Consider the following 24519-nt stretch of genomic DNA (forward strand, 5'->3'; position numbering starts at 1 on the left):
CCAGCTAAATGCCTCAACTGAGACTTTTTGATGAGATGGAGGTTTCCAGGGTCAGAATGGAAGAGAGGAGAATTAAGAGAGGCAAAAAGAGGGCACCAAAGGCATAGATCTACCTGCCTGTACTGCAATTAACCTCGGCCTGAGCAATCTCTTGGTAGAGGTTCTAAATGCTCACCTGTACTGACTTACATCTTTCCCCAAACAAAGTTCCTCCTTTTTAACATCTGGATCCAGGATCACACATCTCAGCTATCTGAGTCTTCTCCCTTCTTCCTGTCTCACTTTGGAAAGAGAGATGGACAGAAAATGGGTGTGGGGAATAATAAAGAGCACCTCTCCTCCTGCACAAGAGTCTTCATTGGTCTCATGTCTTGCCAGGACCAGTGTTAATTGTCTCTGCTGACAGGCTCTCAGGTGAGTCACAAAGAAGCTCAGAGAATCTGATCAGTGGCTGAACACTGGAGTGATAGGCAAACTCAGGAGGAGGTTGCCGCTCTGATGGCTGAGGAGTCCCAGGTCTTCATCAAGGCTCTCTAGCATTGGGGAGAACTGCTCAGTCAAGGTATCAGACATGCATTACCTGGTAACATGAATTTCAAACCACCACAAATCTTAGTAGCTTCAGACAGCAACCACTTATTTAGCTCACAATTTCCTGGGTCAAAAATCTAGTCTTGGGTGATTGTTCTTGGTCTTGCCTGGGCTACTTGATGCATTTGTAATTAGTGTGGTGTGTCTGGTTGGCTCTGCTTCTGAGTGTTGGTTGGCTGCTAGCCAAGACACCTCAGTTCTCCTCCACGTGGCCCCTCATCCTCTGTTCTCAAAGTGGCCTTGCATCACTCTGTTCTCAAAGATGAGGCAGGTTCCAAAAGTAAATCCAACAGTGCAGAGATTAAATGGGGATGTGCAAGGCCCCTTGAGCTGCAGGCTGGGAACTGGCACATACTCTTTTGGCCAAAGCAAGTCAGAGTCCAGCCCAGAGTCAGAGGCAGGAGGACACCAAAGCTCCAGGAAAATATAGGAAGGCTGGCAGCTGGGCCATCGATAAAGTCAACTGGCCTCAGTGCACACCAGGAGGCCCACCCTGAAGATGCCTCATGCACCAGCTGATGCTTTGGAACATTCCAATTGCCATCCCCTGCTCCCAAAGGTTGGACATGAATGCCAACACTTTCAGGTCTGTGAGATGGACACATGAAGGAAGCCATCCTTAGTGTGAAGCCAGAACCAGGGTGTTGCCAGTTCCCAGGAAAAAAACAGCTCAAAGAAGGTATCCATTTGTAAATTCACCTTGCCCCAATATACCAGCTCTTCAAAAACATTATCTCATTTACTGATCCCATTTACAGTGCTGCAAGGGGTGTTATTGTTTCCATTTTAAGTATGAGGAGACAGAGCTTCGGAGAAGTTCATTTGAGCCCAGGTCTGGCTAACTTTGAAGCACATGCTTTCTCCTATTTTTCACTCTCCCTAAAATTTCTTTCCTACATAGGACTTGTCTTCCTCTGGGTCAGTCAGCGCCCTGCACATTACTGACACCTGCTGAGACTATTACTGGTTTCCCTAGATTGTGTGCAAGGCAAGCTGATCTCAGCCAGGATTCTGAAGCTTACAAACAGGTCTAAATGTCAACTTCAGAGCAAAGGAAGGGAGAAGCACATTTTCCAGCATGATTTTGTTTCTTAATTAACAACAACAAAAAAGTGAAAGTTTTCGACTTTAAATATTCTCATCATGAAATAGAGAACTTGTTTTCCAGGCAGACTTATATAACAGCTAAGAAGCCACAGCTGCCATCCAGGACAAGGGTGGGGATAGTCTGACAGCCCATGATGATGAGGGGACAACCCACACTCTCAAGTCCACTTTGGGTGACACCCCCTCCATGGGATGGGCAGGAACCAACCAGCTTCCATAGTACACAGAGAATGTGGCTTTTATCCAGGCAATTGCAAGTCCACTCTTTTTTTTTTTATTAAGGTATGATTGATATACACTCTTATGAAGGTTTCACATGAAAAAACAATGTGGTTACTACATTTACCCATATTATTAAGTCCCCACCCACACCCCAATGCAGTCACTGTCCATCAGTGCAGCAAGTTGCCACAGATCCACTATGTCCCTTCTCTGTGATACACTGTGCTCCCCGTGATCCCCCACACCATGTGTACTAAACACAACACCCCTCAGTCCCCTTCTCCCTCCCTCCTCAACTGCCCTTCCACACCCCTCCCCTTTGGTAACCATTAGTTCATTCTTGGAGTCTCTGAGTCTGTGCTAGCCCACTCTTAATCCAGAAACCCTGAACCTCCCTTGCTCCAGACTTTTCATATTAGAACTTCACACTTTCATTTCATACTTGTGGTTTATTATCAAAGGCTGGCAGTGAGTAATTACTCTAAATGCTCTGATCATCTGTCTTGTCTTTTCCTCATTGTCAGCCAACTGACTGAATATCTACAGTTAATCCCAACAGATCCACTGAGGCCAAGTGGACCATGCACACTTTATAGTAAGGAAATGCTTCTTCCTTATGGGAAGAATCATAACAGGCTGGTTTTGTATGTGGTATTAGGGATCAGAAGAATATTAAGCTTAAAATATATTGAGCTCCTGAAATATTGCTTAAATTTTCTTCTTTCAAAATTATCCTCATATACTGAAATGAACACTCTCTCTGGAGGCTGATCTGGGAACAACTGGACTGCAATATCCACAAGGACAATGTTTGTTTTGCTTACAAGTTTCTGGTACAGAGTACATACTTCATAATATCTGTTGAATAAATTAAAATATCAGGAGTTTTTAGATTCTGGAAAGAGTTGCTGAGCATCTGTGTGTCTCAATGTTAATTGATAAACCTCTCAGGGTGTGGTATCCTTAGTACAGCATTTAATGCTTTGGGGGTCAAGCAGGAAATGTAAGTATGTAAGTCAGGCATAGGACAATAGGGCATGGTGGGGTTTATGGTAAACTGGAGAGTACATACCCCCTCCTTAAGACAAAAAAATTGAGATGTGTTGGCCAAACAAAACTCAATTTGCAAACCAATGAGTAATGTGTATTTTGTCTTCTAGCGCTAAATAGTCTAAAACTCTAATAAGTGCTTGGCAAAAGACACATGTTAAGAGGGTTTGAACCCACAGAAACTCATGGGATTGAACTGAAAGTACAAATACCCTCAGGTATTCCAAGAAAAATATCCAGTTGATTACAGACATGGCTAGGACTATCTGTTATTTCTGTCTGTAGTTGGGCCCAAGCTCTCGAGAGCAGTGTGGAAGACAAGGGAGATTAATCACTATCAAGCATCAGCTGACATTGAGGTAATCTCTGGATGATGAAGAAGAAGGCATGAAAAGTGAATGCCTAAACTGTGACATTTATTTTCTTCACAAGCAAGCTGTTTCTTCAAAATCTGGAATAATCCATAAGAAGTCTGCTCTTGGTTGGCTAAGACAATATCGAATATGATTTGTTAATGGGGCTTTATGGATGCCATATTAAATTTCACAGATATAATAAAGTTGGAGGAAAGGAATTCACGTTTGACATACATTTGTTTGTTTATCTAGCTTTGTACGTCTGAGAACAGTGATATCAAGCATGAATTAAATATTGAAATTTCATTGTCAGTCTCACTGGGATGAAGTTACAAGAGCATTGAAAATGTTGTAAAGGAGGAATGGGAGTTTAGAGGAAAGAAAGCTTATTACACTTTCAAGGAGTAAGTGGTTGTAAAAATAATGCTGCATTTCTCCTCACTGCCACAAACAGACTTCACAGTATATTGTTTTTGAAAAAACAAAACAACAGCATGTGCAAGCTAAGTTTCTCACTTAGAAGGATGTTCAGTTAATTTCACTTAAATGTTAATAATAAGTGGTGAAAGTTAAGATTCAATTTTCTGCTGTTCACCTCTCTATTGTTTTCTACAGTGAACTTTGTAAACTCTTAAAAATGGACACTTACAATAAAAGTAATTTCATTTTGTAAAATAAAAACAAGTGTACTTCTTAGCACCTCAGCATCTTCTCCCTGAAAATGCCATAAAAAGTATCTAGCACAAAGTCTCACTTTACAGTGTTTGTGACATCTTAGCTGCCCCCCAAGCTCCTCTTGGGGAGGGAATTATCTTCATTTGGGAGAATTGTGGTGGTTGGTAAGGCCTTAAGCCCATGGGTGCCTAAAGAACAAAAATATATGCTCTGTCTGGGAAGAATTTGTCTTCCCCATGAGAGGAGGGGATGCTAAGGAAACCAAGGGACAGAAAAAAGAAAGGGGAGAGAAGCTGGTAAGAGGTGTGATCTGGCATGACACCACAGCTTCTGCTCCAATGGTGAGGTGGCCAAAGGATTCCTCAAAGCATGCTTGGTGTTTACTTTACAGTTGTTCATGTTTTGAAACATAAATCCTCTTTCTGTGTCTCTGACATCTTCAGTAAAATACATTACAGTTAGAAATGCTTTGGACAAGCAGTTAGGGTTTAGTTGGTATGGAAAATCAAGGTAGTGGCTGAGTTTCACACCTGAGATACCACTGCATGTGTGGGATGAAGACATAATTTGTGAATTGGAAAGTTTTACTGAAAACAGAAAACTGGATCCAGAAGTGAAATGAGGATCCAACTTCTACCCTCAGAATTTATAGGATTGTCAGGAAGGGGTTAGAATGTCTGTAGGACTCTGCCTCTATAAAGGTGGGACAAACTGTGGTTGTTAAGAAAATTTAACATCTTTCAGTTTCATAGGGGAAAAGACCTGAATATTAGTTATGAGTCAATGTTCTCCTATTTTGAGGTAATCTTTTATTTTTGAAATAATTTCAGACTCAGAAAAGTTTCAAGAATAAGGCAGAGTCCTTACTCATTAATACTTTACCATATTTTCTTTATCATTTTTTCTATATATACATATGAATTTTGCTGAACTTTTTGGATGTTAGTCATAGGTGGTGCTTGTATTTCCTAAGAACAACATAGTACAAGTATCATAATCAGAAAACTAGCAATGACATACTATTTTCTAAATTATAACATCATTTATATTTTGCCAATTGTCTTAATATCCTTTATAGTAAAAAAAAAGAAAGAAAATATGACCCAAAGTTCAATCCAGGATCACATGTGGCATGCAGTTGCCATTTCTCTTCTAATTTGGAAGAGTTTCTTAGTCCTCTGTCTTTGGCTTTCATAACCTCAATTCTTTTGAAGAGTACAAGCCAGTTATTTTGCAGAATGTCCTTCAATTGGCAGTTATCCATTTTGGTCATCATTAGATTGAAGTTATGAATCATGGTAGGGACATCACACACATCATGGTGTATGCTCTTGATGCAATATATCCATCTTTCAAATGCAACTGCCTTAAGTTCAGCTTAACCATTTTGGTCCCACCCACCTATTAATGAACTTGAGCAAAATGAAATAATGAAATAATGATGAAACTGAGCATAAGACCCAGTTGTGGGCACATTCAGTGATATTTGCTCATGTATTTCTGAGCATCCAACTGTGAGGATACTGAATAGCTTAAAAATATAACCTATACCAACAATAAGCTCCTGGAATTTGAAATGAAAAACACACTAACATTTACATTAGCACCCCACAAAATGAAGTATTTCAGTTAAATCTAATAAAATATACACAAGATTTATATGAGGAAAACTACAAAACACTGACAAGCAAGATCAAAAAAGTAAATAAATGGAGAGATATTCCATGTTCATGGATAGAAAGACTCGATATTGTCAAGCTGTCAGTTCTTCTCAACTTGACCTATAGATTCAGGGAAGTCCCAGTCAAAATCCCAGTAAGTTGCTTTGTGGATATTGACAAACTGATTCTAAAGTGTACACACAGAGGCAAAAGACCCAGAATTGACAACACAATATTGATGGAGAAGAACTAAGTTGGAGGACTGACACTACCAGCCTTCAAGACTTACTGTAAAGCTACAGTAATTAAAGCTGTATGGCACTGGTGAAAGAATGGACTAATAGATTAATAAAGCAGAATATAGAGAGCCCAGAAATATACCCCCATAAATTTAGTGAATAATTCTTGACAGGGGAGCAAAGGTAAAAAATGGAGCAAAGATGTTTTCTTCAACAATGTTGAACAATATATTTGCTCAGCAACTGAACATCCACATGCAAAAAAAGAAAAACAAATCTAGATGAGACCTTACACTCTCCACAACAATTAACTCAAAAGGGATCAGTGACATAAATGTAAAACACGAAACTATACAACTCCTAGAAGAAAACATAGGAGAAATTCTATATGGCCATGGGTTTAGTGATGCCTTTGTAGTTACATCAAAGACACAATCCATGAAAGAAATAATTGATAAGATGGATCCATGAAAATTAAAAACTTCTGCTGTATGAAAGACAATACCAAGAGAAGTAGAAGACATGCCACAGACTAGAAGAAAATATTTGCAAAAGACATATAAAAGACTGCTCTCCAAAATACACAAAGAACTCTTAAAACACAACAGCCAGAAAACAATGAGTCAATTAAAAAGTGGGCCAAAGACCTTAACAGACACCTCAACAATGAGAACATACAATTGTCAGATAAGCAAAGGAAGAGCTCGTTCACATCACACATCATTAGGAATTGCAAATTAAAACAAAAATGAGATACTACTATACATCAATTAGAATGGCCAAAATCTGGAACACTGACAACACCGAATGCTGGTGAGGATGTGGACCAACAGGAGCTCTAATTCATTGTTGGTGGGAATGCAAAATTGCACAGCCACTTTGGAAGACACATATTTTCTTACAAAACTAAAATAGTCTTGCCATACAATCCAGCAGTCACACTCCTTGGTATTTACCTAAAATGAGTTAAAAACTCATGTCCACATAAAAAGCTGAACATAAAAGATTATAGCATCTTTATTCATAATTGCCAATACTTGGAAGCAACCAAGGTGCCTTCATTGGATCCATGAAAATTAAAATTAAAATGGGTAAATACACTATGGTACCTCCAGATAATGGAATATTATTCAGCATTAAAAATAAATGACCTATCAAACCATGAAAAGATATGGAGGAAACTTACATGCATAGTTCTAAGTGAAAGAAGCCAATCTGACAAGGCTACATACTATATTATTCCAACTATCTGACATTTTTTAAGAGGAAAATTGATACATACAATAGAAAGCTCAGTGTTTGCCAAGGGTAGAGGAAGGGAGGGATGAACAGGGGGAGCACAGAGGATTTGGGAAGCAGTCAAAATATCATAATGATGGACATATGTCATTATACTTTTGTCCAAATCATAGAATTTACACACAAAGAGTGAGCCCTAAGGTAAACTATGAATTTGGGGTGATTATGATGTGTCAAAGTATTCATCCTTGATTTAAAAACAGTACCATTCTGGTGAATGATGTTGATAATCCATGTGAGGGCAGGGATATATGAGAAATCTCTGTACCTTTCTCTGTTAAGTGTTGTAAAATTAAAATTGCCTCAAAAAAACAGTCTTTTAAAAAATGTATAGTCTTTTTCAATAGATTCCAATAGCTCTAATTACCCAAACAGGAAACAACATGTTGGGAATGAAATATGGAGTATGTGACTTCGGTTTTTTTATTTTCAATCATTGCTTTTATTTATTTTCATCATTCTTTTCCTTTTAATTTTGGTGGGGCATGGTTGGACAGTGAAGACAATGGGAATGAGGAGTTGAACTTTTTGAATAAACCCAATGACTCCAAAATTATAAAAGGATATAAAAATTGAAGCTATTTATTAAGAAGCCATTCCATTTCTAGCAGAGTGACATATGGATGCACAGAAAATATGTTATCTCATAAAAATCAATCAACAAGAAACAGCACAAGACAATTTCATACAGAAGACAAACAAGCCACATTATTTAGATGAATAAAGTAAATATGATTTCACTAGGGGAGTGGAAGCCTTGACAACTCCTTTGAACAGATGCCGCTCCGGCAGCAGAGGAGCTTAATTGTTTATATGTGCCTTCAGCAACTCTGTCAACAGGAGGAGGCCTGGGAAGAGAGGATGTCATTTCTTTGAGTAAACAAATGTAACAGGATATTACTCAGCCACAACGTATCAGAACATGTTACAAGGTTAGCCTGGTCTCAGAAGGTCCTTTGCATGTAGAACCAGAGACCAATTGCTACACATTTTTTCACACCCCAACTGATAAAGTTTGTTAAAGCTGGATGGAGACATCAGATCAGGTGGAGTCTTATAAACTGGCCTAGAGACTTATAATATGCTTTCCTTTGCACATAAATCTAAGTATGTCACCTTCCTCCCCATAGAATCAGTCCTTTTCAATGTGCTTTATCACTGGAGGGCTCAATAAAAACTTAATGAAATATGAATGTGTGGATGGACGTTCCTCTAGAAATAGCAATTTGGAAGGGGTGGGGGATTAGCTGTTGGAAGGGAGGCTAGCAGGGACAGTGGGACGTCACCGACCTAGCACTCAGGACGCCTGGCTCCAAGCCCACCTCACCCACTCCTGAGCCATTCCGAAGCCTTTGTACCCTGCAGACAACACTCAGCTCTTCTGTGATTCTAGGAGCCACACTTCCCTAGAATCCGTAGCACAACAAAGCAAGACAGCTTGGGTTGTCCATGGCTGTTTGCCATTATCAGACCAAGCCAGCAACCCATGGTGGAATTCAAATTCCGATTTTCCCCCAAGAACTGAACAACTGATTTACATCAAGTCTAAAATGACAACCAGGTAATGAGACAGGTGGAGGGTGCCTGACTCTCAGCCTCACTCACAAATAGTTCCTTTCTAGCCTCAGGCAAAATTTCCATATATTATCTTAGAAGTGACAATTTAAGGACACACGTTATTCCTTTAGTGTATCAGGGAATAATCTACCTGTGAGGTGTGCTGGGTAACAGGGATACACTAATGTGCCAGCTTTTCTTTTCTGCTTCTGAGTTAGGGGGTCTGTTTTAGATTCATGTATTTGTATGCCGGGCAGGAAGTAGGATGCATTTAATCATTTTGTTCTTAGCTGGAATAAATTTCAAGGGTAAACCTGGCTGCCTCTACAAGCCATTTATTGTGGTTTCAAAGATAATAATTAAGCCATCAGTATCCCTGATGTCATCAGCCTGTGGCAATAGGATCAAAGATATTGTAACCTGACTCCATCGCAGCATCATCTGTTAAAAGGGATGGTGCTACTTGCTTCCAGGACATGAATGATTTCTCAGGACAGAGGAACCAGGCTGGGAGAGGCAGGCCCTTCCAACTCACTATTATTTGCTCAACTTGTTATCCTAGGGTTTCCTGTAGATGGCTGTTATACTTTCCAAGTACCCTTCAATGCCTCCTTCTACCTACCCACAAAACCCAAACTCCTCTGCATGGTATGGGTAATGCCTCATGAACTAACCCCAGTCCTTATCTTTGGCTTTGTCTCCCAGTCTCTCTCAGCATCTAGTCAGACAAAACTACTTGCAATTCTTCTAAAATTCTGGTGTACTTTGTTGTGTAAGCTGGGCCATCCCTTACAAACCCCTTTTTCTTTTAACTGGCTGAAATTATGAGCCTCAATGCAAATTCACCTCAACTTGACATTGCCTGGCTTGTGAAGACTTCCCTTCCCCACATATATAATATCAGAGATTTATCACAAGGCTTACTGCCAGTACTCCAGTTTTTTATAAAAGAGCTACTCTTACTCCTCTGTGGATTCTTGAAGTCAGGCCCTGTATTTCATCCAACCTATGCCCTCCGTATTGCAGAGATGCAACCCTCATCCAAGAAAGAATGGGACCTTGTGGTTAAATTCCCAGCTTCCTCACCCTTTGATGAAACAACTCAGAGATGCTATAACTCATAGAGGGTCAAGTCATAGAATGTTGCAGTAATAAGGGTCTGCATTTTGTTTCCGTCTTTGTATCAGTTCCCTTGGTTGGCTCCTTCCCATATGAATGCTGAACTTGGCCATGTAGCTTGCTTCGGCCAATGGAATTCAAGCAAAGACATAACAAGTGTTTGTGCATGGGGGCTTGATCTCTTCTCAATATCCTGAAACCATTCTTAGACCACTGGGATTGAATCCCAATTGTCTATTTATTCCCAAATCCATGTCTCAATGTCTGACATCATACTTGCTTGTTGAATATACTCAGTACAGTTTGTCAAGTGAACTGAATATTCTTCTCCTTCTGTACTTTCACTCATAGCCCCTATGACTATGGCTATTACTCTCTTTGTCCATTGGTTTCAAACTCCCATAACTTTTCTTTGGTTCTTTCTTTCTTGGTTTGTTTCTGGCTTCAGCTTCTGGGTCCAAGTTTGGGTTCATGACAAGCCTCATTGAAGACACAACCCTCCAAGGTTCCTTCAGCATGATTCTGCCCCACCCCCTCAACATGGTGCTGCTCCTGGACTTGAAGAGATCTGTGATGGCTTGTTTCCCATCTTTCTTCCCACATCTTAGGCTCTGCAAGGTCTTGCTTGGCTGACAGTCCCTAGGAATAGTGAGCAGGAACTGACAAGAACTGACTCTTGGATGCCAACTACCTTCTTGTGCTTGAACTTCCATCATCTCCAAAGAGAACTGATGGTCTCTTGATAATATTGACCTTTTCCTCCTTCACAGAAATGAAGAACAGGCTAAGGACAAGGAGTAGATAGAATATGTGGATCATCTTATTCTCCTCTGTTACTGGCTTCTTAATTTCCCATTAAGTCACAAAGTTTTGGGCTACTAATGGTAAGTAATTGGTTGAAGCCTAATTAATTAGGATACAAGCACAGGCACAAAATAGGATATTCACACAACCTTTCCTAACATGCTTGGTCTTCTTGATTACAGCATCTCATAACACAGTCTGTCATTTAGTGAGCACCTTATGATAATCCTAAGCCTTTAGATTTTTTTCTTATCATTTGTTCTGGTGTTGAGTGTTTCCTAAATGTGCAGCACTGTATTAGTCACTAAGAGGCCAGACACAGAAATATAAATTCTGTTATTCACCAAGTGTAAATTCAATAGGTTGCTGTTGGTATGGAATCCCTGAATCTATGAGCAGCTTTGCTTAGAAAACTGGAATTCATAACAATTTTAGGGGTAAAAACAGACCAAGAGGATCTGTAATGAACTGGTATGGTAGATCAGGTTGGGTTCTGTGGCTAATCACTCATAGGAATCTCAGTCCAGTTCTCTGTCTCATCTAGTAGGAAAGGCTGGTATGTTGATTCCTGTCTCTGAACTACAGTCAGTCAGCTCCAGGTTCAAATGCTCATTACAAATAGTTACGAACATAAGCATCATGTTTGATCTCCTTTTCCCCATATGTAAAATTAAGGGATAAGTTAATGTCTTTCTAAGATCCCTTCCTGTTCTGACGGGTTGTAATTCTGTAATTGCAGATATTTGTAAAAATTTAATGACTGAATAATTAGCTAGGTATGTCATGATATTTTGGTAGGGTCACAATCTCCAAGTGGTGTAATTAGTGTTTAAAAAAATTCTTCATAAAGATTATTAAAACCACATAAATTTAATCATCATAATAATACTTTTCTTCTTGTCCTCCCTTAACCACCATGCTTCTTAAAGTTATTGTCTACCCTTGATATGTCCACTTCATCATATTTACTGCTACCTGTCAGTTTGGTTTCCTTCCTGTAGCAGACATGATCATTTTCCTGCTCAGATCTCTTTGGACCTTAGCATTTAGTGCATGACCGCCTCTGTATCTATTCATTTGAAGAGCTTTCTCTGGTTGGCCAAATTCTACTCTATTTGAACATGTGCCAAGTCAAAATGCTGGAGAGTTAATATCACCAGGAGTAACTGTCAATCATGAGTCCATGTCTGATTATAGTTGGCATAAAAATATCCCAGCTTCTTCATCACTCAGAAAGGAAAACTCTGGGGCACATTTTTCTATACCAGCTCTCAGGGTTTCCCAGTGAGATTGAGCCTCAGTTGCTCACTGTGACACCTTGCCTTAATTCCTGCTCCCTTCCCTGTCTTAATTCCCTACTCTCCTAAGAATATTTTCTAGAATCACTCCATAAACAAACAACTTGCACTGAAATCCTTCTTCCAGGATTTAAACTCCTGGTTACCCAAACTAACAGATCTCTCCTCTTCCAATGTGCAGGCGGCTAATGCAATTTTAACAAGACTTCACCTCTAACACCAGTAGCCATGGCTGCCTGTTTTTCTGCGTTAACTTTCATCCCTCTTTCTTTCACAGACCTGCACTCTCTTGATTCTCTTTCCATATCTCGGACTACACACATTCTACCTCCTCTACTGGTTCCTCTTTTACCTTCCAGATCCAAAGTTCTTCAAATTTGTCTTAGGAGCTCTCCTCTCCATTTTCTCGCAGTGCTGGCTAAGGCCATGGCACCACAGAGGCATGTGTGGATGATTGCTCGTGCTTTGACTTCCAGTTCCTTGACCACCTTCATCTTGTTTTGACTTTGGTAACTAACTTTATCATTCCCTGAAAATTTATCCTTATGAAATTATCATTATTATTATCACCTGGACTTCATCATTATGTAAAAGTCCTCAATTTTTGGCCTTGAACTTTGATACCCCACTCACTAACCACAGCTTTCTCCCCTTCACCTTTCCCCCTATTAATTTCAGTTTACCTTCTCTTCTATTTTATTGGTATCCCACTTTTCGAAAGCTCCATTTCTCTCCTTCTCAACCTCCACCACTCCCATCTGAATGCTGCTTCAGAAAATGACTGAGTTAGTGTTACTATAAATCCATTCTCTCCACTTGGCCCCTTAGTACTGCCCAGAAGTCATTATTTGCCCTGTGTTGCTGTCCCCTTCCATTCTCATTAGCAGTACAAAATTTTATGTCCCTGGAAGCTCCTACTCTGTCACCTCTTTCCTTCTTCCAAGCTATGACCTTGCCTCCCACATCTTTGAAGTAATTGTGACTCTTAAGTGGATATTCACCCACATATTCTCTTCTGTGATCTACAAATTGAACTTCATTTGCCCATTCCTCTCTTTTTTATCTCACACAGAGGATCATCCCTTTTTGATGATTAGGTGAATCTTTTCACTTTTCAGTAAAACCCAGCTAACCAAGAGATGAGTGAAAATGAAGTTGGAATTAAAGAAGTTCTGGTAAAAGGATTTGTGATGAATTAGAGGCAATTTTAATATAGAACCAATTTAAGCAATACTGTGAATTATGGCTATAAGCAGGTGGTTAGTTATTAATATGTAACATGATACAAAAGTAATAATACACCTAACAAACATTGGAATGTGGAAATGGGGAAAGTGAGAGGAAGTGTTAAGATGCTAATTTCCCCATTTTGCAGAGCATGGAGTTCATAACTCCCTGAAGCTGAGAGATGTAATTAAGTTATTAAACATGTAATTAATTATATCTTATCTATTTACCATTTATATATAAAATAATCACAAACTCTTAAATATTACACACAATAATTATTTTCCTGAATTTTAAGGAGACCTATTAGGAAGTAATACCTCTTCTATGTGGCCACTTTATCTGAAGTTTAACAATTGCTTCTGTTTTCTTTCAATTTCCTTTTCTTCTGTTCAATCTTAAAATAATTAAATAATTAAAATTTAAAAATTGTCTGTATAATATGATCCCAGTTCTGTAAAGCAATTCTGTCTAACTATTTCTCTTCTCTCTATATATATGCTTACAGAAATATTTGCAATAAAGTTTACCTAATGCTGCTAATGGGTATTTCTGAGTAATGAGATTTGGTATAATAAAATAAAATATTTTCTTTCAATGCTTGTTTTTACTACTTGATATTTTTTAAAAATAATGAGAATGTGTAATTTTGACAAAATAATAAGGTTGTTATATATTTTCATGTGATTTGGGATTCTTAACTTGTCTCAAGTTATTCAACTTGATTATTCCCACTCATGGTATCATGAGTGCCAAATGTGTAGGCATATTGTCCTTACAGTAAGCTGTTGCCATTCCCAAATTTCCATCCCCCAAATTCACTTATCTTGTTGGCTTATATAATCTCAAGAGGAAAAATGCTCAATTGTCTATGAAATCTTATACCAATATAAATTAGATCATTCATTCAACAAATATTCATTGTAAGCTTAATTTTGCCAGGTATTGTGTTTACATAAAAAGCGAGACTAACAATGTCATTGCCCTCAGCTTAAATTAAAACTTTGGAACAATAAAACCTAAGTACACAAGGCCAAAACAATTTTCCCCAATGTCATTATAACACTCAGCAAATGTTTTAAACCAAAGTTATTATCTTCATGTTCTTGATGTACCCAAAGAAGTGGTCCTATATTTTTCTTGCTTTTTTTTGAAATCTCTCTGTCCTGTTACAAAGTGAGCATTAAGCGAATCTCCTGAATTAGGAGATGTATTGGATGCTGATGGGCATCAGTGCCAAAGAAAGAGCAGCCACAGGATTCTGCAGTTTTGTTCATGTTCTTGTCAGCTTTCTAATGGAGAAACTATCAACATCTTGTAGCATTCTTAGGTCTAATTCATTCAAGTGGGAAAATTAAGAGTTAGTGTCAATTTTTCACTTTCAACCCAAGAGTTTATCATATTCGGTTATCCTTATTGGAGATCTCAGCACTTCACAACATTCCTCAAAAAACTAAGGTTGAATTACTTTAAGGATGAAAAAAATCTGTTGAGAGAGCTTATTGCTTTTTATATGTACTTCATATATATACATATATACCTCATCCATTAATAGTGTTGAGTTAGATGTAATTTCTTGATTCTCCAACCATTAGTGGATTATGGCCAGTTAGTGGACTTTGGTTATAACAAATATATCTTAGTAAAGGAGATCAAACTGTAACTCCTATTTTTGAACTGTTCTGTGATTTTTGAATCTCAAATGATAATTCACAAATTCAATACAGAGTTTCTTTTTGAAAAGATAGATCTGCATATTAATGTAAAATGAAGCCACTCTTCTAGTGGGGAGAGGAAGTTACAGCTTCAGGTTTCATGTTTTATTTTTTAAAGGCTGACTTCTTTGAGCAGTTACAGCCACATATGTAATTACTGCAAACTTAACTATAACATCACCTCCTGATGTGCTATAACATTATGATCTACAGTTAATAAGACCTTTTGAAATAGAGATTGATTTCTAGATATTCATTCAATTGAGAGAAAAAGGTGTAATTTCCCCCTTCTTTTGTATTTTGATCAAGTTTTAACTTCAGGCTTTATTTTTCTCTGCTTAAAGAGCTCATCTGTTCTACTACAGATAGTTTCTAAGCTGGCAATTTTAGGGAAACACAAGAGTCTGCCAGTGGTTGATTTTCTGGTTGTTATCTACTTCTGTTTCCTAGCTAAACTGCTGCCTATAAATAAATGGCTGCTGTAAGAGTAGTGTCCTGGAGATTAGTTCAAGTGCCTTCTCTCGGTGCTGATGGCCAAATCATCACCTGTGATCCCTGTGTGTTTAACAGCCAAGAAGCACGTAAGGAGTATGAGGAGTAGGGCATACATGTTGCCAGTGGGAGGGACAGGCTGTTGGATGGATTATGTATTCTTGCTTGTCTTGGAGAAGACAAATCACAAAGATCTGAAAAGTTGGTTGACCTTATGAGATGAAAATATGAGAGTTCTCCTAAATTTTTAAAAAGTTATTGTGGTGATTTGGCTTGGTTTGAGTACAAGGTTTGGAGAGCGACTCCAGCAAATTAAGAAAAGAGACACTAAGATGGCATATTGATTCGAGTACAGCTGGTTGTTCTAAAGGTAAACTCTCAAATCTCAATACCTTAATATATAGCAGTTTAATTTCTCACTCTGTAAGTCTTCTAAGTCAGGAATCAGGGACCTGGGCTTCTTTCATACAGTGACTGCTATCTTTGGCCTTCGGCTTTCAAAGGTACTCTTTGTAATCCCATCAAGCCTCAGAGGAGAAGAATGAGTGAATTAATGTATGGGATGTTTTTATGCATCAAGCATGGAAGAAGTGCACATCACTTCCATGTACATTACACTGGCTAGAATTGTCATATGGCTGCAGTCATTGACAAGGCAGGCTGGGAAATGTGTGGCAGCAGCCCAGGTAGAAGAGGAAATTATTTTGGTGATAGGCCTTCTGCCTCTGTCACAGATGTCATTTGTTGGAAAGTGGAACTGGAAAGTTACTTGGAACTCAGATAAAATATCTGCATCTGCTATGGCCTGGATGAGCTCTCTCATGGCATCTAGATTCCATTCTCCTCTCTGCACAGCTAGTGAGTCAAATTTCTTAAGGAAGCCAGTATGACTTGTTGAGATAATTACCATGATCCATAATGAATTAAATTCACTGAATTATTTGGGCCAGGCCTTCTCATGGACGGTAGCTAACTCATGGATGGGTTCCCATTGGGCTGAGTATCTAGTCCTCACTCAGTCAGGTTGTCACTCCCAAGAAAGTACAACCCACAATTGCCTTCTTAAGTAAAACTGTGGCTAGGACATCACCTTACTAGTATTACTAATTCAATAATTTTAAGTTTAAGTTTAATTCTATGCACTCAGCACTATGTCCATAACCTTACAGGCACTACGCTATTTATTTTTCACAACTGCTATGTTTAATTAACCATTTCAAGTAAAAATGAACCTCTGAGGGATTTTGTAACCTAGCCGAGGTCCAAGTGCTGTCTGTCTCCGAATCCTATCATCCTTACTGTCCCTCGTTTTCTCCAGCCTCCATAGGGGCTCTGGGTATAGTGAGGGCTGTGACAGATGTGACCGATGCCAAGGAAAAGGAGCAGATTACATGCAAAGAGAACACTATGGTCTAGATCAACCAGAGCAGGCATGAGGGATGAGCTTGGACGTGACCTGAGGCATACTGTATTAAACTGGGGTCTGAAAGGAATTTGTGGCAGCCGTACTGGGGAAGTAGGGCTCTGGGCTATCTTCCTTTGGCTACTGTGGTAGTAGATCTTGCAGTTCCTGAGAAACTGTCCCTTAAGGGCTTCTTAGATAGGAACCCTTCAGGAAATACTTAAGATAAAATCTATATTCTACTTTTTCCCCCTCTGAACCACGTTTATCCTGATCTAGAGAAGTATGGGGCAAAGGATAGGGGACTATGGTCGGAGAGCTCTTCTTTTGACTGGCAGGTGAGTGCATGACAAAGTGCGAGTAAAATGATATAATCTGCACCCAATGTTGTTGGGACATTAAGATACTTTAAAAGGGTCAAAATAAAAATTCAAAATATAGTTGACCATTTAACAACAGGAGTCACTGACCTCTGTTTTCAAAATCTGCATATAACTTTTAATTCCCCAGAAACTTAACTATTAATAACCTACTGTTGACTGGAAGCCTTATCAATAACATAGTTGATTAACACATATTTTGTATGTTATATGTATTATATATGGTATTCTTACAATAAAATTAACTAGAGAAAAGAAAATGTTTTTTCAAATTGCCACAAATCTCCAGAAAGATTGCCAATATATTTATTGAAAAATATCTGCTTATAAGTGGACCCATGCAGTTCAAACTTGTGTTGTTCAAGGGTCAACTGTACTTATATCTGACATGAGATTCTTATCCATGATGTATAAAGAATACCTACAAACCAAAAATTAAGACAGACAACCTAAAAGAAAAACTTTTCATGGCAAAAGCCCTGAACAAATACTGTATAAAAAAGGATACCCAAATCACCAATTAGGATGTGAACAGGCATTCAGTTTCAATTGATCATAAGGGAAATGCAAATTAAGCTCACAGTGAGACACTACTACACACACGCCAAAATAGCTAAAAAGGAAAAGGCATAAAATATTAAATGTTGGTGAGAATGTGGAGCAATCAGAATCCTCACACACTGCTGGAAGGAATGTAAATTGGCATAACTACTTTGGAAAACTGCTTGCCAGTTGGTTTGTGTTGGCAGAATTCTGAGACAGGCCCCAAGACTTCAACTCCCCAGTACATGCTTGGCATAATCCCCTCTTTTGGCCTGTGAATATGATGGATTTCACTTCTGTGATTAGATTACATTATATGGCAGGGGTGAAGAGATTTATTAAATGTAGTTCAAGTCTCAAATTAGTTTACCTGAGTTAATCAAAAGAATAAAAAAAGAAAGTATCCTGGGTGGACCCAACCTTACCAGGTTAACTCTAAGCTGGGACTGGGCCCTTCCTGAAGGAAGAGATTTGAAGGGTGAGAGTGTGAAAAAATCTGTGAGGGGGTCATGTGGCAAGGTCATGAAGGTAGTCTCTGGGAGCTGAGAGTAATCCTAGTTCAGCAGCCCATAAGAAAATGAGGACTCCATGCTTTAAATATAAGGAGCTGAATTCTTCTAAAAACCTGAATATGGTTGGAAGTGGATTTTTCCTTAGTTGTGCCTCTAGATGAGGACACAGCTAGCCAACATCTTGATTTTGGCCTGTGAGGTATTGAGCAGAAGATTCAACTAAAATGTGCCAGATTCCCTATCCATGAAAATGATGAAATACCAAATTTGTGTGGTTTTAGGCCACTAAGTTTGCGGTGATTTCTTAAGCAGCAATAGAAAACTGATACAGCCTTCTAAAGTTGAATGTATGCAAGCCCTTTGACTAAACAATTTTACTCCAGGGTAATTTCCAACAGAAAGGCATATATGTATACACCAACATATGTATACTACAATACCACAGAAACAATCTTTGTAGTAACCTAAAACTAAAAACTGCCCAAATAAGAAAGAGGGGTCCTATGAGATGCTATTCTTGATTGAGGTACTGGTTACACATGTGTACCCAGTTTGTGAAAATATGTTAAGTTGTACTCTTTCCTAAAATATATTTCAATAAAATTAAAATGACCAGAAATTTATTCTTTCATTACATAACAGCACAGTTACTACTAAATTACAGAAATAATTATTACACATATAAAGGTAGTCACATGATTTTACTTGTGTAATCATCTCAGCTTTAGTCCTTCATGGATAAAAAACCAAAACATACCATAGCAAAACAAAGTACCTAACTGTCAGGTGTTTGGGTTTTTTACCTTAATTCTTACTTGATTTTTGGCCAGCCTGCAACTGTTGCTTTAATAAATAATTTTTGTTTTTCTTTTCAGGGGAATTAGATTAGTAGTGTACTAAGAATTTCAAGGCATTCTTAAGAAAAATGCCTATGTCATTGCTGCAAATTCTCCCACTCTCCTAGACATATGCATCTTCTCTGATGAACATATGTCTTTGGGCAGATCATGATAAAATAGAAAACTTTAGTCTTAACACACCTTTTTGAAGGCAAAATTACAGGCATTTTTACTCCATTTTAGAGAAGAAATATAATTGTTTGGTCATGTTCTTGCAAAAAACAGAAAAAAGTAAAATGAAAGAAAGGAAATGAAAGATATCTGAACTCTAAAATGGTGCCCCAGTAGTACAGTTCTTAGCAGTCAGGGAAGGCTTCCTGGAAGCAGCATATAGAAAAATAAAATTATTTTTGGATGCAAATTTGGTTTTAAATTTGAGTTTTTCACTTTCCAAATATGAGCAGTTAACTGATCTCTTAGAGCTTTAAGTTTTTTTTTTCAAGAATTAAGGCCAATGCCAATAATTTCTCCCTTACAGGTGTGTAAGGCTAGATGATATAAGTGAGTAAAATAGCAGGTTCCTTTAGTTTGCATAGATGACCTTTATTCTGAATGAATAATATTGGGAATCTTTGGTAGCTGAAACTGAGTATCAGAGAGGATGGGACAGTAGAGCTGAGAGGTACATGAAGTGTTAGAGAGGACAAGGAGAAGGAAGCATTGGAGGTTTTAAATGAAAAAGAAGTAACAAATGTTGACCAAAGTACAGTATAGTAATGAAAACAGCACAGACAAATTTTTGGGAACGTGGAGTAATAAGCAAAGCTAAGGAAGTTTCCTTGCAGGCTGGCAAACCGAGTAACATGGTGGCTCTGGTGAGGAAACTAGAAATATAGAAGATATCATCACTGCATATTTACCACTTAAGTGGAAACACTTACACCCATGTTTTCTTAAACATGTGAAATGACTACAAGACAAGAGATGGCATATACAAGCTCATGTGTCATGTAGGCCTTGCTTTTTTTGTCCCACAGGAATTTGAGAAGGGAAAGTTCACTGTGGTCTAAAGCATTAGGTAAGGTCTGGAGATGGGTCTTGAAGGATGGGTGAGCTATGGACCCAAGGGAGGAAAAAAGGGCTTACTCCAGACAGGCGTAGCATTGGGCAAGGATTTGTCAGACACAAGTGTGTGTTGTCATCGATTGAATTTTACTTAAATATGTGTCAGGGTAAAAATCATTTGAATAAGAGATACTACTTCTGAGAAATTGTGGAGAGGTAAGGAGAGAGATGGCAAGGTAAAATCCCACTTCTCCTGGATAGGAATTGCAGGTTTGAGGCTATGATGCAAAACTAGTGGTCTACTCTCCCAAAAAGAATGGAGAGAGGCTGAGGTATCAGATTTCACCCCAAATATGAGTACCCTGAGATTTTAAGTTAAGTGTAGTAGAGATGATTCACATTCATTTATGATGAGGTTGTCTAAGCATCTCCTTGCTCAAAATCCATCATCAAAACCATAAATACCTCATTAAGCTGCTTAGTTCTATACAAAAAGAAATGTAACCCTCTTGGAGAATTAAAAAGTTAAAGCATTATCGGTGTTGGTTACACTTCGATTCGATTAAGTTTCTAAGATCAAATCCTAAAGGCATTTTCAAAAGGGGAAATAAAGAGGAGACAGCAGTGTCTGCTTACACTGTGAGGGTGAGGGTGGCAGTTATTTCTACATCAACTGTGTCCCTTTTACTCTCAAGAACTAAAGAACCTGATACCACATCCCATCCATTTCGGCATACCCAAAAGGTCACCATACCCTGTAGAGCACTTAGTTTGGTATGTACTAAGGGGTAAGGTGCATTGAATTCATCTCTGAAAGATCTGGGTTTAAATCCTTGGCGGTTTTTATCTTGGGTCCTTATCTGAGTCAATATCCTTATCAGTGCCATAGACTTAATAATAATGGATTCCTCAAAGTTGTTGAGAATATTAAATAAAAATGTAAGGACTCCAGCACAAAAAAAGGTGCTCTATAACAGTCAGCTAATAATAATCACTATTATATTTATGGTGCCTGGATCTTGCCAAGTTTGGGGAGTAGGGTGGGAAGGAAAGAGGGTCTGTTTATTGTGTGGGTGGCACTCTTGAAACAAACTCCAGACCCTGAGCCAGATCGACAGCGCGCTGCTCCCTCAGCTGGTGTCTTCTCGCCCCTGCTCCACCCACGTTCACCGGGAGCAACAAGTTCCTTTCTGCAAGACCTGCTTGTGCACCACTGGAGGACCTGGCACCTCCTCCCAGACCTCTGTCAAACTCGCTGTGAAACCCTCCTGGGGTCAAAATCGCTGCTGCCAACGCCCTACGGAGGCGGTGAGCCCTCAGATTATAAAGGAGCCTTTGCGGAGGCTGGGAGCGAGGCAGCGGGTGTGGGAAGTCGGGACGGAAGGGATTGACAGGAGTCCCAGTTTGCGCTGCCCTTGAGAGGCAAAAGCAGCTACCGCAAATACCCGCCGGGAATCTTTGTCTCTTTCCTGGCATCAGGAGGGAGGAGAAGGGGCCCGGAATCCCATAGGCCCCCACTGTCTCTCTGATTGTAAAATCGCATCCTTTTGTCCTCCGGATTCCCCTCGCCCCGTTTCTCCTTGCACCCTCTCCATCCCCCTTTTCCAGGTCCCCTAAGGCCTCTTGGGATCCCTGACAAGAGGTCAGCCGCGGTCCCTACATAACGCTCTCCTTTCCCTTGACCTCCCAGAATGGGTGCCCTGGAGTCACCAAGAGAGTCCCGAGGCGTCTAGGTTAAGAGCCTCATCCAGCTGACCAAACGGTCGAACTCTGACAACTTGGAACGGAGATCCCCGTGTCCTCGTGGGAAAGCCAAACTGGCCTCCCACATACCAGGAGAGATACCTCGACCTCTCCGTAGGGAACTCCCTCGAAATTTACCTTTCCAGCTTCCACAGTTGTGAGTTGAGAACCAGAGAGCTAACTAGGAGTACGCTTGGGGGTGGGCGAACGTGGGCGATGGGGAGGGAGAGAAGTTCAGCCCCGATTTGGAAAGAAAACCCAGTCATGTTTGCAAGTGTCCTGGAGCCAGGGGGCTGTTGTCCCTGGAAAAAGGGCAGGGATCAAAGTCACCGGGAGGGACGCCCTCCGGCGCGGGGTCCGAAAAGCAGGAAGGAGAACGGCAGTGTCCAAGCTTTGAGCTATGTCCGTCGGAAACTACTCTTTTCCTGGGAGATGGGGGCGGAGGATTCATTCCCGGCGAGACAACACCAAGCCCAGATGTTCAGCACTTCATCCCTCCATTCCCTGGTAGCAGCCTTGAGAACTTGGTACCTCGGACAGCAGCCCGGGCGCACCGCATTGTTTGAATGGTGTTATATCCTGTTTTCGCTACGAAGTCATAGACCAATAAATTATTTTTATGACCTTACGAATACAATTTGAAGGACATTTTAATTACATAAGCCGTGAAAGATCACCAGAGGCAATGTGGTGTTAAAGAGCCGATGGCAAAATATCTGCATCGCATGAGAGAGAAAACTTGTAAATCTGCAATGAGACTGCGCAGGGCTGCCCCCGTTTCGAATCTTAACATGCGAAATGCAAGGGAGATCGTACCTTTCGGACTCCAAAGCCGTGTTCTGCTGCAACTTGGCGAGCTTCTTCTTCTCCCCCTTTCTGCAACTCCACGAGAAAATGATTCGTGAAGACCGGCCTCTCGGCAGATGCGAAAACCATGACACAGAAGAGGAGCCCGGCAGCCGCCTTCCACTGAAAGACACAGCCACCGTTCATCTTTATTTGGGAGTGAAAAGTGGTGTTAGAAGGAGCGCAGGCTGGCGGAGCAGGAGACTCGAAAGGAAGGTGCAAATAAAATATATATATGTAGTTTTTGTTGTTGTTTGTTTGTTTAAAAAAAAATCTTTGTGCAGCGAAAGAGACCGACTGATTAGGGGCTTGGAAAACAGCAAATCAATGTGTGTTCTCCTCCAGCCTCTGGTTGGCGGGGAAGCCGTGTAGTCAGGCGGCCCGGCTGGCTGGCAGAGGTGCGAATGTGGGGAGCTGTGTGTATCTGAGAGAAAGAGCGAGCGTCTGCCTGTGCTTGATGCTAAATCTGCATTTTCAGCTCCTCCTCAGCTCCAATTCCCTGGGCACGGAGAGCTCCAGCCTGGGTGACGTGCGCCCGACAGCAGCCAATGAGAGCCGGAGGAGCGGCGGGACCCGCCCCGGTCCGCCCGGGCCCGCCCCTGCCCGCCCCCGGCCCGGCTGGTCCGCCTCCGCCCGCGGGGGGGCGCCGCGCGGCCAGCCTGCGCCCCCGCCCCTTTCAGCACCCGGGAGAGCGCCTCCATCTCTGCTCCTCGGCCCGCCGTGTTCCCAGGAAAATCCCCCCAGCTGTAATCTGGCCGGCGGCGCCGGAGTGATGTCATTGTTTGTGGAGATCTGTAAGGCTCTGGACAGGGAATTACGATGTGCGCCGCTCTCTGAAGCCCCGCGGGGAGCTGGGGCACCGGCTTCTTCCTATTCCTCTTCTCTGCTTTTTTTTTTTCGCTGTAAAACAACTCTCTCTGTCTCTCTCACACACATGCTCACGGTCAAGGGGTACTTGCTTTCTGTTCGCCCAATAACAAAGCAAATATTAACCCTTCCTCATCACTTTGGGTAAATCCCAGGGGAGCGTTACTTTCCAGCCTGCAACAGGGAGGGACGCGGAAAGCAGCCTTATAGGGGTGACTCAGGGGCCGAGAGTGCAAGAACAAGCTTTTTTTTGTTAGGCTCCAGGCATGTCTGGAGCCAAGCAGCTGGGAAGCCTAGCAGGAGATCAGGCTCGCCCCCATCAGCAATTGTGATCAGATGAGACTCCTCCAGGAATCAGAGCGTCTCCGCTTAGACTGCCCTCAAGAGAGGCACGGCGGGATTGACAGACCTGGAGGTGAAATCGCAGACTTGGAGACCTTCAGATGCACAAGGACAACGAGGGTGTGCGGTTGGGAAGGTGTAGCCACAAATTCCAGGAGCCGATCCAAGACTCCAGTTGAGCGTCCTCCAAGAGGTGAAATTCAGGCCAAGTGGCAGGGGGTCAACTAAACTACCCAGTTCAGAAACGTGTGCTCACACGCTACTAACTGTTCACACTGACTTCCTGCCTGAGTGACAAGAAGCAGGAACCCAATGTCTGCAAAGAAATGAGGATGGTTGGTTTATTGCAGCTCAAATATTGTTGAATTACAGAGTATGTACATGAATCCCAATTATTATTTAACTCAAAGTTCAAAATCTTGCCTTACTTGGAAAAGAGATAAAAGACCTTTATCCTAGAGGCTTCAGTGTCTGCAATACAGCCAGGGAGAGAAAGAGAGAGAGATAATAATACTGATACATTACACACACACACACCCCTAAACACACACATGCAAACATGTTTCTT

General features: G+C 40.5%; 1 protein-coding gene across 1 annotated transcript in view; it reads right to left on the reverse strand.

Annotated features, from left to right (window-relative positions):
- PCSK2 (proprotein convertase subtilisin/kexin type 2) overlaps window positions 1-23225 on the reverse strand; it is a 269306-nt gene extending 246081 nt beyond the window's left edge. The window contains exon 1 of the mRNA XM_036892214.2: window positions 22713-23225. Within this exon, the coding sequence (XP_036748109.2) occupies window positions 22713-22889 (177 nt within the window). The 5' untranslated portion in view covers window positions 22890-23225. The remainder of the gene's footprint in view (window positions 1-22712) is intronic.
- Window positions 23226-24519: the final 1294 nt, after the last annotated feature.

The sequence above is a fragment of the Manis pentadactyla genome, chromosome 5 (genome assembly GCF_030020395.1).
Source record: "Manis pentadactyla isolate mManPen7 chromosome 5, mManPen7.hap1, whole genome shotgun sequence".
NCBI classification, from domain to species: domain Eukaryota; kingdom Metazoa; phylum Chordata; class Mammalia; order Pholidota; family Manidae; genus Manis; species Manis pentadactyla.